Source organism: Pogona vitticeps, chromosome 6, assembly GCF_051106095.1.
Source record: "Pogona vitticeps strain Pit_001003342236 chromosome 6, PviZW2.1, whole genome shotgun sequence".
Classification (NCBI taxonomy): domain Eukaryota; kingdom Metazoa; phylum Chordata; class Lepidosauria; order Squamata; family Agamidae; genus Pogona; species Pogona vitticeps.
Window position 1 is genome coordinate 108,004,119 of NC_135788.1, and position 16,146 is coordinate 108,020,264.

Here is a 16,146-nt window from a genome sequence, read left to right on the forward strand (position 1 = left end):
TTCCTAATGCCCTCCTGGCAAGAGTGTAATTGTATTATTTGTGCTTCTCTTCCTTGAATCATGGCTGGTTTTCTTGGAAGCTCCCCTTCAGCCTATTGTTATTGTTCCTGTTCCTTGCTGTCAAGTCATTTCCCAGTTATGGTGACTCTGATCCAGTTCATGGTATATGAAGTGTTCAAGGAGTGGTTTCCCATCGCCACCACTCTCCTTGAGTTTCCCTGGCAAGCAAGAATTTGAGCTCAGATCTCCTGAGTCCTAGTCTGATTCTCTGTTTAATACACCACACTGGCTACCATGTATTTATTAGTCCTCTATATATCCTGCCTCCCTTCCAGGGAGATCAAACTGTGTATATGGTCCTCCTCCTTTTGTCTTCACAACAGTCCTAAGAGGTAGGCGAGGCTCAGAGGCTACAATCAACCCAAAGTCATCCTACGAGTTTCATGGCTGTGGTGGGCTTTGAACCCAGGTCTCCTGCCTTGTAGACTAATGCTCTAACCACACAATATCACACTGCTTTTTCATTTCTCATTCCACCTCCTGTGTAGGTAAAGAAAAGAGCCCGATTTTGCTTTCATCACATACCTAGACACACCCTCCCATGCAAAACTACAAGAGCCAGATATCCTGCAGGGGGCTTGATTCTTTCCTGAGCCCGGCACAGCCGGTTGGCCTTAGGTGGAGTACATTGATTTCTTTTTAGAATTTAAAGAGGTGGTGGTCAGAAGTGCAACCCTGGGTTGTGCGGGGCGTACAATTAGTCTTGCCCTATTGAGCTGTAATGAGGCAGGATGCCAGGTTCTTGAAAGTCAGCCTGAAGGAATTTTTAAAATCCTGTTCTTGGGGGGTGGGGAAGGAAATCAACCCGTTTTAATTTCCCCTACTCACCATATTCAAGCCTCTCAGGGCTGCTGTAACCCAACCTGGGTACTAGTGGGCCTCCATCTCAACTGGACATCGTAGGTTAGGGAAAGGAATTACAAGGAGCGTCCATCTTCCCACACTAATCTGCCCCCCCCTCCAGATGTCTTGGCAGGCTGTACGCGAGGTGTCCCCCTCCTCTGATGTGCCAGGATACTATCCCCATCATACTAATCTCGGTGCGTGGGGATGATAGGGAATGTAGTCAGGGGGATGACTGTAAAGCCCACCCAACCTTTCTTCCTTCTAACGTAAGGCAGAGAAAAGACCACCTGTCCTTAGGAAAAGAGTTGGCTTAAAATCTCTGCCTGGCTGTCTTTCTCCCTCTCCATCCTTGATTCCTAGAGAGGATAACACACACACACACACACACACACACACACACACGGGGGGGGGAGAAGGGGAGAAGAGAGAGAAGTACAGATCACTCAACATACAGGCTCTCCATTGGAAAAAGTCAACCCTGCCGCCTCTCAGCACAAGCTTTGCCCAAGAAACCCGAAGGGGCGCGTCTTACCGATTTTGCCTCCACCGCTTCCCCGCAGGAAAAAACAAAAGAGGCAAGGGTATTGTTGGCTGGGCGGATCGACGGGAAGACGGGATTGCAGGTGGAAATTCAGAAGCGAAGGCTGGAAAGAGGGAGCGGACGCCCGGCCGGATCCTTTGGGTGGTAGCGGGTAGCCGGGGTGGGTGTGTTGTCGGTCCTTGCTGCCCTGTTTCCGCCCCTCAGGAGCTGTCCACGCTCTGTGGTGCTGAAGCCGTTGTTGGCAGAGGGGTGGGGCAGGGAAGGAAGAGGTGGGGTTAGGAGAGGGAGGAAAGGAAGCGAAGTGTGTGTGTGTGTGTGTGTGTGTGTGTGTGTGTGTGTGTGTGTGTGTGTGTGAGAGAGAGAGAGAGAGAGAGAGAGAGAGAGAGAGAATGTGTTTTAGGGGGATGGGGCGGGTACAATTCCGTGCGTTCAAAATAAAACTAGCTCCACTCTCAGTTCGCACCAGCTTTTGCGGTGTTTTTATTGCTGGGTGGAAACCACGGATCCCTTCATGAAAAAGAAAATATTATCCACGGCAGCTGGTGGTCCTTGGGTTTGGTGGGGCGGAAGGCACAGCAGCCACCGGAAAGCTAGGGTTAAAATGGGTATTCATACCTAGGCACGCAGGCCAACAAGGAAGCGTTCACACATTCTGTGTGTGTGTGTGTGTGTCACACGCCCACGCCCTATACAGCTGGGTCTTAAGCCACTGCTTGAGCCTCACTCCGCCCATTCATCTCACAACGCAGCGGAGGAGCAGAAAAATACACCTGGCGCCTCGGATGAGAAATGTCCCTCCTCCCAGCTTGCTTCCCTCTGCGCCTGGTTTCAAAGCTGGGCAATTAATTTATTCACTCGGAGTTATCTTGCTCACACAAAGTATGCTGCGCCTGGATCTTCAGCAGGCTGGGAGCGCAGTGGGGCCAGACTCTCCCCCCCCACACACACACACTTATGTGAGGAGATAGGCAGAAGTGGGTTGGCGGTGTGTAGCTTAAACCTGTGGTGGGGCGGTGCCTCCGTTGCCCTAATGGACCAGTCTTCCCTGCTTTGGAAGATGCATGGGGGAGGGGTGCAGCGGGAAGGGCAAGAGCGGAAGAACGACGGCGCATCATCTGAGCATCTCTGTTTTAAGATCTCTACGAGAAAGGGGTCAAAATGGAGTAGGCTGTCCGTCTAAAAAGTCAACCAGGCTAGTCTAGATCCGAGCAGTATCGAACCAATCTACATATCCTGGCTTCCTCCTCCCACTTTTAACCCCCTCCGCCCACAATTATTATTATTATTTTCGAAATACCTTGACTGATCCCTAAGCGCCACCCTTACACAAAAGACAGGAGGACTTGAGGGGGGAAGGAAACGTGCAACACTTAAATCAGATTAGCGGGACTCCCCTTGTTCCCCAGGGCCACTGCGTGCCGAGGCGCCAGCAGGACAGGCTTCGGGGGGGGGCAAACCTCCTGGGTCCTATTCAGCAAAAGGGGCAGGAGTCTCTCCCCCTCCCGCAAGAAGCAGTAGGCATGGCTGATCAGGTTTTGAAGCAACCGGAGCGATGCAGTTCTCATTTAAAGGAGGTGTGCATGCCCTGCTAGTAGTGGTGATGATGATGGGGGTTAGTGATCATTAAGTCCAAAATTCAGCTAGTTGCACCACTGAGATTATGGCGTGTGCTTGTGAGAAAGCATGACCCCTCTGCCTGTTGGTTACGTGACAAATGTGTGGTTTACGGGAGAGAAAGAGAGGAGAAAATCCACGAGGATCACTCTTTAGACTTTATTCCCGGCGTGGGGACCACTTCAAGATGTCTAAGTGTGGCTAAACTCTGATTTCCTTTCGTGGTTTGCTTGGAGAGGAGTGTGAGGATTCGAGCAACCGCCCCGGTGAACCACACGAACGCTTACACGCTCTTTTGTCACGATTGTGCTCCATCTTATGATGATTATAAAGGAGTCTTGTCTTGTCTTTTTATGTTTCCTGTTAAAATCTGCATGGTGACTGTGGTTACAGATTCAGCAACAGAAACTACCAGAGAGGGAATCATGTGACTGCTCATACCGTGTGCTGGTTTCTAACTGGTGGAGCTGGGGCGGGGAAGATCTGTTTCGAGGCTCATCCGATAAGGGGGAGGGAGAATGGACGAATATGAATGAACGTGGGGAAATGAGAACAGGGTACGTGCATGCGTGCGCGCGCGGGCGCTAGAGCAGGGAGAGGGGAGTATGTCCCTCTAGATGCTGGATTAGAACTCCCATCATCCTCAAACACGGGCCATTCCAGGTGGGGTTGATGGGAATCGCGATTTAACCGTAACTGGAGTCCCGCCCAAGGGCTTAAAAAGAGTGATCTGGCAGAGAGGCGAGACGAGGGGGGACATGAAGGTGGGGGGCAGCCATTTCTATCCTAGTGGCCCATTCCCCCCCCTCCGAAGAGGTGTTTGGACTAGGGCCTCCATAAAGCGTGATGGGCTTTGTAGTGCGACTTGCCTGGAAGGGGATCGGAAAAGGCTTGGGATGTGTACCCCGCGGTGGGTGAAAGAGGCGAAGCCAAGAAGAGTATCCTTTCCCGGGGCGGAGGGGGATTTGGAAACGAAGGAGGTGTTGGGTTGCTGATGGAACAGAGGGAAGGACGCACTGGTTGTGTTGTGGAAGATGCGGGTGGGGGGAGAGAAGGGGCGTGTAAGCAATGGACAGAGCGTGGGAGTGTGAGGGAGGTTGTCTGCGTGTGCACGTGAGAGAGACGCGAATCAGAGAGCGAGAGCCAGCGAGCGAGAGAACTGCCCTCGTGTGGAAGAAGCCAGCCCTGCAACAAATAATTGCAGGGTAAAATCACCACCAGCTCCACCGCCGCCATCCCTTTCCTCATTGCCAGCAAATAAAAGGATAGGGTGGTTCGCAACACAACGCACATAACTTGACTCTTCATCGAAGCCAGCGGTTCCCAACCTTGGGTAACCCAGGCGTTCATGGAGTGCAGTTCTTAGAAATCCTGGCCAGCATCAGCTGGTGGTGAAGATTTCTGGGAGTTGCAGTCCAAGAACATCTGGGTTACCCAAGGTTGGAAACCACTATTCTACCCTGTTGAATGTGACTCCCTGCACTGTAAACCCAGCCAGCCTTCGCCCGGTGCAAAAATCCAAGACTTCTGCCACCACTAAGAAAGAAATTTTCCAAAGTCACCAATTCCAGCAGGCCCCAAAGTGTAGTCCCGGAAATGCCTTCTGTGGCAGGCAATGGGAAATGCAAGCAATATTTGATCAATTGTGCTTGAACTACCATGGGCCCCTCCCCTTGCCTCGCCTGCCCCCCAGGAAGAATGAGAGGGTAAATCCCCATACTTTTTACTAGAAAAGGAGAAATTGTTGAGTGAGGAAGGGGGGAAACACCCATGGCAGGAAGTGGAAACACGCAAGGGACAAGCTAAGGAACTTCACAACGTTCAAGAACTTCATAGCTGAGTTCGCTTGGGTTTTCCTTTTCCCTCACCATCTCCTTTTCCTTTCATGTGCTGTCCCACCTCTGAGCTAGATAGTAAGGATTCTCGATGGTTGGCTGTCTCAGATGTTTTGGATCGCAATTCCCATAATCTCTTACCCTTGGTCCTGGTGGCTGGGGCTTCTGGGATTTGAAGTCCAAACCTTCCAAAAGTCCCAAACTTTTATTCAGGAGAATTCAGCAGGTTTTTTATCGAGTCTGAATTATCTTCCACTGAATCTGTGAGTCTTGATTTCCAGCATCATGCAAACTCAAAAATTTTGGCTCCTACCAGCACCATCTGCTACAAGGGCCAACTTTCTCTCTCTTGTCTCCAAGATCCAGTCACATCTCTTTCATCTCCCCCAAGTTGCTAGACCTCACTGGCCTTTCTCCAAATCATCTTGACATACAGTACAACACCTGCCCTCCGTGCCCTTGAAAGCCTGGTGGCCCGTTACATCCTTCTTCCTCCTTCAGAACTGAGAGTCACATTTCCATCTCATTTGCAAAGAGTCCTGACCTAGTAGAGGAAACAAGGAAAGATCTGACAACAGCGCCATGGCAACATTTGGGATCTGGCACTCAGGTTGCCTGAGCAACCAAGTAATTCCTCTGTCCTTTCCACACTGAGAAGAGGGAGGGGAGACACACACCATGCCACTGACTTACCTTTTGTCTGAATGGGCTTTTTAATGCCCATACTGCAAGAAGCACAGCTGGCAGGGGGGCTTGATTACTATGCCCCCTCCTATCTACCCCCGGGCCCACCATGGTTGGGAAAAGCAACAGAAGTGTAGGAAGACATTCAAGATTTTTTAAAATGTGCTGATTATATACTGAGTCAACCTTGAGCTGGTTACCTGGGTCCATTGGGATCAAACTCGGATCATGAGCAGAGTCTTGACTATAGTACTGCTGTTTAACCACCGTGCCAGAAGGATCCTAAACAAATACAGTGGTGCCTTGCTAGACGATGATAATCTGTTCCACTGAAATCGCTGTTTAGCGAAATCATTGTCTAGTGAAAAGCATTTCCCTATTGGAATGCATTGAAACCTGTTTAATGCGTTCCAATGGGGAAGAATTGTCGTTGTCTAGCAAAGATCGGCCATAGGAAAGCCGCTTTGCGAACCGCTGATCAGCTGTTTAAATAGCTGTCTTGTGAAGCTTAGGTCCCGAAAACACCCATTTTGCGAGCACGGAGGGAGCTGTCAAAATTGTCATCTAGCAAAAATTTGTTTGCAAAGCAAGGACCAAACATTGTCCAGCGAAATTCCCCCATAGGAATCACTGTTTTGCGAATCGCTATAATGATCGCAAAAAGTCAATGTCTAGCGAAAAAACTGTCATGCGGGGTAACTGTCTAGCGAGACACCACTGTAACTATTTATATAGAAGAACCTGGGTTTGTTGACAAGGGGGGGCTGTTTTCTCCTTGCAGTTCCTCATGCAACATTATAAAGTAAGTAGTTCATGGCCCATCTATAGGTGATTCAGATCTCAATGTGTTTGACAACACTATGTTTAGGGAGGTGTCTCTTAATTTTCAGAGGACCAACTTTCTCTTGTCCTTGTTAAAAGGGTCTGAAATGTTCACTTGGATAGATCTCCTTTCCCAAGCTTGGCAGATTCTAAATGAGGATATTCTAGTTTGGAATTATGGGAGCTGTAGTCAAACACAATCAGGTGGTACTGGCTTGGCAAAAGATAGGTTAAAGTAATTTCTCTCTAAATTATTTTACTAAAGTTTTACAGATTAATTGAATAGCTTTTAGAGATGCAAACTACAGTATCAGCTGGCAGGCCCCCATTTAGCATAAGTACTACCTCTTCATATCTAGAAGTGGAAAGAAAAAGTCCTTCTAAATAGGGACATATATCATCTAAAAACACAAGAAGCAGACTGTTTTCTAGTACTCTTGTTTTATTCATACACAAATCAACATTGATTCCAACAACTCATTCACTGATGTACATATGACTTATTAATGAAGGATGTTATTTTGTCCCTCTTACCTGGGAGTCATGCCCACTGAGCAGCTTCTGATTACGTGGGTAGGGAAATGTATTCTAAGTGTATGTGTATACACACACCTATGGGAAGTGAGGATTAGAATAAGAACTCTACACCAAGAGGTGTGTTTCAAGGTACATATTTTATTTTCAATTTATACTCCATTTGCACCAATACCTTCAAAGGCAGTCATTCCTGTCCTTGGGTCCCCAGATGTTCTTGGACTAAAATTCCCAGAAGCCTTCACTGCTAGCTGTGTTGGCCAGGATTTCTGGGAGTTGTAGTCCAAGAACACCTGGGGACCCAAGGTTGAGAACCACTGTTCTAAGGCAGTGGTCCCCAGCCTTGGGCCTCCAGATGTTCTTGGACTTCATCTCCCAGAAATCCTGGCCAGAAGACATGGTGGCGAAGGCTTCTGGGAGTTGTAGTCCAAAACATCTGGAGGCCCAAGGTTGGGGACCACAGTTCTAAGGGATCTGTCATGGAAAAGAGAAACAGGGGTCTCCAGTGAGCACTCTGGGTGCAGCTGATTTTGTGCAAGAGTGCGTCTAGGCTTCTCAGTTGTTATTTGCCCAAAGAAAGTCAGCTTTTCCTCCCCATGATGATGCAGGAAATCTTTTGACAATGGGTCACGTTTGTCTTCCTCATCCTTCTGCATTTTATTTTTTCATTACATTTAAGCCTCACCCTTCCCTGCAGAGAACTTAGAAACCTTTTCCCCTAATAACCCTGTGAGGTTGGGCTAGCCTGAAATGACTCAACTGAGGTGACCCAGTGAGCTTTACGGCTCTGTGAACAACTGAAAGCATGTCTCTGTAAACCAGTCTTCCAATGAATCTACCACACTGGCTCTCACTCAACACACCATGAATGCAATCTGCATAGGCCAGTGAATTTATCTGTGGTCTAGTCAATGTTGCAAAGTTCATATGCGAAGCTGAATACACTCCTGACTGAAGTGGGTGCAGTTTTCTTGCAATTAAGGTGGCTGCATGTGGCATTCATTGGCCTGCATCACATCTGTACAGTCTTCCTTCCTATTGGTTGGGTTAGTGTTTTGCATCTTGTTTCTTCATTTGGTTAGATAATTTGAGTCCTACCTAGATCAGACGTATTAAAACCAATGGAATGTACATTAGCTATGGCCAATAAATTCCACTCATAGATTAGATTAACACTGTTTTTCACCCCTTCTATGGATGTTGCCTTTTTTGGGGGGGAGGGAATCTCCTGCCTGCCTACATGACCGCCTGCCTGCCTAACATCTGCCCTGGCAAGACTTCACAGAATCCAGCCTCACTGTGAATCCCGCCTCTGGACTCCTGTTTTTTGGAATGGATTAGCAGCTGCACAGAGACCCAGTTGGTATGAATTCGGAACAGGCATTCAAATAAGAGTTGGTTAAAAATCCATGCACACTCACGCCACCGCCAATGCTTTGCAACTGACCAAAACACCTTCCACCCCTATTTGACGCTGCTCCTTGCCTTCTCTTGGAATCACAGGTTCTTTACATGTAGTCATGACCACGTGGGCTGAAGGGATGTCAGCTGATGGGAAGGGGAGGCTACTAAATCACAAATCATGTGGGAAGTTACTTCTGAAATTCTGGTCCGTTTTGTAGATGGAGCTTGGGAACCACCTTTGATGAACCTTTCTCCAAAGTTCTGCTCTGGCACACAGAACGGGCAGTCGCCCAGTCACTTGGGATCTTTGTCCATCATCTGCAGGGCTACGGGTCTTGCTCCTCAGACTGGTGTTTAGATGTGGCCACAGGTAGAGCTCTGGAGAATTGATGGCAATGACAGCTGTGGTCAAAGAACAGGCCTCTCTCATGTAAATCAACAAGAGTTTCATGCTCAACAAGAGTGTGCAGGAGAGAGGCGGAGACAGATGCTCTGGACCTCTGGGAGAAATCCCATTCTTTGTCATATTTTGTTTCTCCTCTGTTGTAAAGCTCCCCCATGTGCTTATGAATGAGAGGAAGAGGCTATAGATCCATTGAATATCACAGCACTGCCTGCTGAAGGACCCACGTTCTGCCTGTTTTGTCATATTTATATCTCACCTTTGCTCTAATGAGTTCAAGGCAGTATACGTATGAATAATTCTCCTTCTCCCTACTTTTATCCACACAACAGCCCTGCCGTGTTGAGCACTTTAACACACCCTTTTTGGAATAACTGCCCTCTTAGTTACTATTATTCATATATCTATCACCTCCTTTCCAGTGACTCAAGGGGGCACAGAGGGCTACCCTCCCTTTCTTCCTTGTCAAAACAACCCTGCAAGAAAGATCAGAATGATAGAAGGTGATTGGTCATAGCTCAGTTTCAGGCTTCAGTGGGGACCCCAACCTTGACCTCCCACATTCTGATCCAACACCTGTAGCCACTACACTATATGGAGCTTTTAATTATCTCTTATCAAAACAAATTATATAGCAAGTGATGAGGAAGGCAAAGCATTTCGCTGCCGGCCCGATCAGCTGATGCAATCATTAACATATGCAGCAATACAAGATCAGGGGAAAGAATCGTGGGAATGCTTGGATGTTCTCTTAAAATTCGCCACTCCCGCTGATACGGGCACCTCAAAGTCAGAGAGTTATAGTTTTTCAGCACTTGGATGGTGGACTTCCTCAGATCTTGCCAGGGTGAGGACTGCAACCCTCACACACGGGACACTTCATACTCTTGAAGGGCCAATGTGTTTTCATACACAGCACTGCATTCCACCTTCTCACTGTCATGCTGCCTGGTGGCTTCCATTCCATCAAGGAGGCATTGATGCAAAAAGATGTACTGGGACTATAGAGAAGAGATGGGGGGAAAAACCTGTCAGTTTCACTTTCTCCTGCATTTAAATACACCATCTGTCAGTTTTACTTTCTCCTACATTAGAATGGATGTATATCAATTTTACTTTGCCCAACTTTGAATTTGAAATCTGTCAATTTCATTTTCTCCCACATTTGAATTCATAGTCTGTCGATTTCAATTTTACAGTAATTCCATGGCCAGATTTAATATTTTTGTTTACTTGTTAGTATCTACATCCCAGCAATACTAATGCAATTTATTGCATCATTAACAATTTGCATACATTATTAATATCATAGGAGAATGTCCCTGGACATATTAATCTAGGCCTTCTCAGAATGAAAGGGTTTTGTTGTGTGTTCCTATCATGATGGAACCCAGTTCCATCATGATAGGAACACACAGATTAGTTGGTGGGATGTAGGAAAGAAAAGATGGAGAATCACGGTGTCAAAGCAAGACGGGGGGGAAAGCCAAACCTCCAGCCATGCTGTTGGACTACATTTCCCATCATGTTTGACTCCTGGCCATTAAGGGTTCAGCCTCATGGGAGTTGGAGCCTAACAAGTCTACCAACTCAGCTTGAGGTATCTCTTTGCCTCCAGGGGAGCTGATGGCTCCCATATGGCACAGCAGCCATTAATCATCAGAATTCTGCACCAGGCAAATGGGCAAATGTCTGGCCTAAAAAGGGGGCTGGAAATTTGCAGTTTGAAAAAAAAATACATTTTGGGGACCATGAATCCCAGAATATCAGAAAATGGCTTGGTGTGGAAGTTTGGGAGCTATAGATCAAAAAAATGTAACCTGTCTAAGCACTGCTACAAACATACAGTACAACACAGCTTCTATTCACATGGTTCAGAGGTTTGGTCTACAAACTGGGAATTTATTTATATTAGTTCCATTTCTATCTAAATTCACCAGAGATCTGCTAAGGATGGGATTTTTTGGGGGGGGGACTACAAACCCCATAATTCCTTATTCTTGAAGTTCTACCTGACAGAAAGGCACCTAAATGTGGCTCACCTGGGACAAAGGCCTCCATCAGAAGGCTTTCAGGCTGAGCTAGGCCTAGCTCCAGCGAGCTTCCTTTTCCTGCCCCAGTGCTAGCTGGGAGCTTTCTTTCTGAAGAGGAAGGCAGGTGGAACTAGACCTTTCTCCCAAGATAGCCATAGTCAGGCAGAACGATGGGGTTGTGTGGTCCAGAATGCAGAATGATGGAGTTTGTGGTCTAATTTTTTTTAAAAAAAATCCCATCCCTATTATCTATCATGAGTTAAGTCAATTGGTGGTTACTAATTATGAGGGCTATATTTTATTATTTTATTTCTTTTAGGATGTCTTAGGAGATCCCTTCCCCCATTTCCATAACATTCACAAGTTAACTTTATGAAGCTATTCAATTAAAATATTTTTAAATAATGTAATTGATTATAAATTAATTGATATTGCAAAATTTACAGCAGAGATGCATGTCTCTGGGATATAGGTGTTCCTTACATGGAAAAAGGACTTATTTGGGGATTATAGCACCTGCTGGCTTTGTGTGTCTTGTAGCTGCTGTCCCCCCGCCCCCAATACCTTTTTAAAGCCCTGTCTGCACATAGCCATACTTGGGTCTCTCACCTCAGTCTGAATCATGAGTGGACGGTTCATCCTCAGCCTTTGGACAAATGAGAAGACCCCAATCTCTCCATTGTCCTGGGCTTGGCGCAACAGGGAATCCAGGGCAATGAAGGTTCCAGTCCGACCCACACCAGCACTGAAAATGCGGGAGAGTAAAAGGTGGAGGGAGCCATGCGCCGAGAGCACAGAGATGACCAAAGGACAACATCAAGGAACCAGGAAACACCATCCTGTCTCCAGGCAGTGGCTGGAATTTCATCTCAAGTATCTTTTTTTTAAAGTAGGTGATAAATATTTGGTACGAAAACATGCACAGAGACACTTATTTACCCATTCAGAGAGTCAGATCAATTCAGATATTTCTACCTTGACTCTGAGTTGTACAATTTGTCCTGTGGTTTGTTCCCATTTGGGGATGTGTTGCTTTGCTCCTTTTCCCAATGATCATATGTATGGGCAATCGTGAACTAGACTGTCCCTCATCTGTGCCTACCCACACCTTTTAGGGTCCCTGTCAGCGGTTGCTGGTTTTTTTCGGTGCAAGTAGGATTATTCTATTTTGGTTCAGTTCCAGCGTGGGTGATTGCTGGCATCGAACCAAAGTGGATTGCTTAATCTATCCCTTTGCTTAAGATAATTCATGATATTGGGAAATTGAAAACTTCCTCCCACTCCCTTGCAGAAGGAAAAACAGAGGAAGCAAAGTTTTTTTAAACCCTTATAAGGCAATACTGAATTAGTTACTTAGCAAGCCAAAGGTGTGATCAGATCGGGATTTGTCCTATGACTCCAAGCAACCAATTCAGTACTATGCCACCTAGAAATTATTGTTTTTTAATTTGAAAGTTTCCTCCTGCTTCCTCATAGAGGAAGAAACAAGGAGGGGGGAATCTTTTTGCCACTTTTTCTCTCTTGTCTCTTTAAAGGGAGGAAGGGCTAAATAGGATCAGTGTGGCTGAAGTGCAGTGTGATTTCTGGCCCCAAAACTCCCAATCCATGCTTGTGGATGCAAGGATTGTCCCCAAAGGACAGACCCCACTTTAAAGCAAGCCTGTTTAGCACAATCTGGTCTGATCTAGAAAAAAATGTGTCTGTATGTTGTTGTTGCTTATTCATTAAGTCGTGTCCAACTCTTTGTGACCCCATGGACCAGAGCACCCCTCCTGTCTTCCACTGACTCCCGAAGTTGGGTCAAAAACTGTATAGTTGCTCCCAAAGTCTCTTGTGCTGGCTCTCAGAATTTTGACACAATAAGAACAATCTTAGAACTGCAGAACTGAAAGGGACTCCATGGATTATTGAGTGTAGCTCCTGTCAAGGAGGCACAGTGGGGAACTGATCTCCCCACCTCTGACTCTGTAGCCAGATGCCTAAACCACCGAGCTATCTAGCAGCCATGTAAGGTGATTTCTCACCCCCTTTGGACTAATTCAAAAGAATTAATTATATTAGCTCATTTCAGCATGTTCTCAAGAAAAGGAAGGAAGGAAGGAAGGAAGGAAGGAAGGAAGGAAGGAAGGAAGGAAGGAAAAGGCAAAATAAAGACAAACTTACTACAATGTGAGTTTTCATAGATCAAAACTCACCTTTTCAATAACAAAGAATGCAAATGTATTAGCCTTTAAAATGCATCAATATTTTGTCTCCTCCCCCCTTCCCCCCTGCCAACATTTTTGGGACTAGGGCTCCTCTAATTCTTTGGCCAGCACAGCCAGTATTTTTTGTAATCTCCTTCTGTCTCACCCTTTTCAAATTAGAGATGCAGGGAACTGAACCTGCGGCCTTCTGTGCCTTTTTAGCATGGACCTGTGGCCAGCATCTAGGAATTTGTGATAACTACAGTATATTAGCAGAATTGGCTGAACGCTCAGATATAGGGTTACCATAAATCAGTGGCAACTTGACAGCACATAATAACAAAAACTGTGTTACATCTCTGGCTAGATAGCTCATCGGGAATATCTGGCTGCAGAGCTAGAAGTTGGGAGTCTGATTTCCCCACGGTGCCTCCTGTGAGTACAGCCAGCCTGTGAGGCTTTGGGCAAACTGCACAATCCCAGGATTCCCCCAGAAGAAGGGAAGGGTAAACTGCTTCTGAGTATCCTCACCCAAACTCTGAAATGACTTAATGGCACATGATAATTATATTATTAGGAGTGGTACAGAAAAGCCCTGGGTCCTGCCTCCCATTGATTCTCCACAGTCCCATGCTGGTCCGCTCCATCCCCATTTGGTTTACCTGCAATGAATCAGAGCAGGCCCACTCTCCTCGTGTTGCTCTATGTGCTCCCTCACGAGGTCTCGGAAGTGAAGGACTGTGTTTGTGACAGGAGGTACCCCATGATCTGGCCATGATGTGTAGTGGTGATGCCTGGCGAGGCGGACCTCAGATTCGTTCAGCTGTTGCGACACATAAGATTTGATTGATTGATTGATTGATTGATTGACTGATTGATTGATTGATTGACTGACTGATTGATTGATTGATTGATTGATTGATTGATTGATTGATTGATTGGTGTTGATTGATTGATTGATTGATTGGATTTCTACCCCACCCATCTAGACCAAAGGTCTACTCTGGGCGGCATTACAAATTTAAAAACAGTTAAACCAATAAACATGTACTATAAATCCAAGATGGTAAGGTGTGAATTTAAGAATTTAGACATTCACTTCCAGTAGAAAGTGGGACGAAGAAGAGTATCATGTGTCTCATTTTCTCCCAGCTCCACCAAGTTTTTCTTGAATGCCTCCAGTGCTGGAGCACCCACCAACTCCCGAGATCACAGATCCCACTGTCGTACTGCTCGAACAGTTAGGAAGTTTTTCCTGATATTCAACCGAAATCTGGCTTCCTTTAACTTGAGCCCATAGTTGCCCGTCCTGCACTCTGGGATGATCTCAATATTCTATAAGCCCTTGAAGCTCCCATGTACTCAGGCAGGGGGAACATTCCAAATGTTTATTTAGCAACTATATTTGGATGCATCAAGGAAGCCTTTGGAGTTTGCAGAAAACAACAGCTTTCAGTTGGGACCCATTGCTCCCTGGGGAATTCTGGGAATTGTAGTCTAAACAGATAAATGTTCACATCCCTTGTAGGGATGAATGGTGGAGTGTATCTTTCTCTACCCACTGTCAGGGCCATGGATAGCAGTTCAGGTGAGCCAGGCATTTGGAAGCAGAGAGATGAAGCCAAAGAATCTACTAGGAACTGGAGTCCCGAAGGCAGTTCGTGTCATTCATTCATTCATTCATTCATTCATTCATTCATTCATTCATTCATTCATTCATTCATTCATTCATTCATTCATTCATTTTATTTATACCCCGCCCCTCTAGACCATGTCTACTCAGAGCAGCTGCCAACTCCTGCGACATTGCTGGAACCAGTTGTATTGGCTCTTGCCTTTCCATTGGACCATTTCAGCAACATGGAGAGGGGGGATCTGCTGCTTGGGTAACAGCCTATCCTCCATATTACTTTACCCAGGCTTCATGCTCTGGAGAGGGACATGCCTCGATTCAGAGCATGTTACCATAGTCTCTCGAGACTGAAGGATGCCTTTGATGATGATGATGACTAGGAGGGAGACTGAGGCGAGGCCAATACATGGAGGTAGGAGGGATATCGAGAAACAAGTCTGAAGTCTAAAGTTTAAAGGGCAACCACAGCTACAGGAATATGCCAGATATCCAGATGAGTTTTGTTTCTCCAACAAGAGGGTATCATAATCTAAAGGGTTCTGTGAACAGCTCCTCTAACAGGAATTTCCAGGCCCCACTGGAACTTGCGGTTTGGCTGCTCACCAGGCGGAGCAGCTGTTCACGGAACCTTTTACATCCTGATGCCCTCTAACAGGAGGGCCCCTCTTCCATTTTGCAGCTAACTATTCAGCCCATCATGTCTCTTTCTAACATATTAAAAGCCAGCAGTGGAGAACATCTGGTTCCCCCAACGTGGTTGGACTGCAACTCCCATCAGACCTAGGCAGCATAGCTAAACATGGGGGATGACAGGACTTGAAGGCCAACAAGATCTCAAAAGCTATGCATCACCTATGCCTGCGGGAACCTGGATGGGGCCTTTTTCAAATGATAGTCAGCCTGCTGTGTTTAATGAGCACACTTAGTCTTCTTTACAGTTTCAACTTTTAGGTGGTTAAGCGATGGGGCACGTTATCTTTTTGGACAACAATATCCAGAATCCCCCATCCACCAGGGCCAGTGATTATGCTGCCTAGGAAATTCCCATCCCCAAGTCTGTCACTTTTTATTTTGTAGCTGTTTTATCCCTCAAATCATTTTTCCTCTTTATGTCTGGAAGTTTACTCAGACTTTACTACCCTATTCTTGTTTCTCAGCGGGTCCTCTTTGGTGTTGAGTTCTCTCAATCCATAATCAACTGAGTTCTCTTTTAGAGGAAATGAGGATTGGTCAGTTTTTAAAAGAGCTATGTTTCATCAGCAACGACCTCCATCCTCATGACTAAAGACCTTCTTAGTCATGGCTCACAGCAGGCCGTGGACCTCCCTACCACAGTGGCTCTGAACCTTGGGTACCCCAAGGGTTCTTGGACTGAAACTCCCAGAAATCCTGGCTAGCACAGCTTGTGGTGAAGGCTTCTGGGAGTTGCAGTCCAAGAACATCTGGGTTACTCAAGGTTCTGTCCTAACAGAAAGAGGCTAGTTTGTCATCCTTTTATTCAGGCAGTCCTTCAGCAGTTGAGATACTGTGAACGGCTTCACTCAATGTGTT

General features: G+C 46.4%; 2 protein-coding genes across 2 annotated transcripts in view; both read right to left on the reverse strand.

The window, feature by feature from the left end:
- SYT5 (synaptotagmin 5) overlaps window positions 1-1,710 on the reverse strand; it is a 29,433-nt gene extending 27,723 nt beyond the window's left edge. Inside the window, exon 1 of the mRNA XM_020792868.3 lies at window positions 1,439-1,710. The gene's annotated coding sequence lies outside the window, so the exon portion shown is untranslated. The remainder of the gene's footprint in view (window positions 1-1,438) is intronic.
- A 5,116-nt stretch (window positions 1,711-6,826) lies between these two features.
- PTPRH (protein tyrosine phosphatase receptor type H) overlaps window positions 6,827-16,146 on the reverse strand; it is a 32,805-nt gene continuing 23,485 nt past the window's right edge. The window contains exons 16-18 of the mRNA XM_078377023.1: window positions 13,625-13,785; window positions 11,386-11,521; window positions 6,827-9,744 (exon numbers count right to left, since the gene is read on the reverse strand). Coding sequence (XP_078233149.1) covers window positions 9,607-9,744; window positions 11,386-11,521; window positions 13,625-13,785 — 435 coding nt within the window. The 3' untranslated portion in view covers window positions 6,827-9,606. The remainder of the gene's footprint in view (window positions 9,745-11,385; window positions 11,522-13,624; window positions 13,786-16,146) is intronic.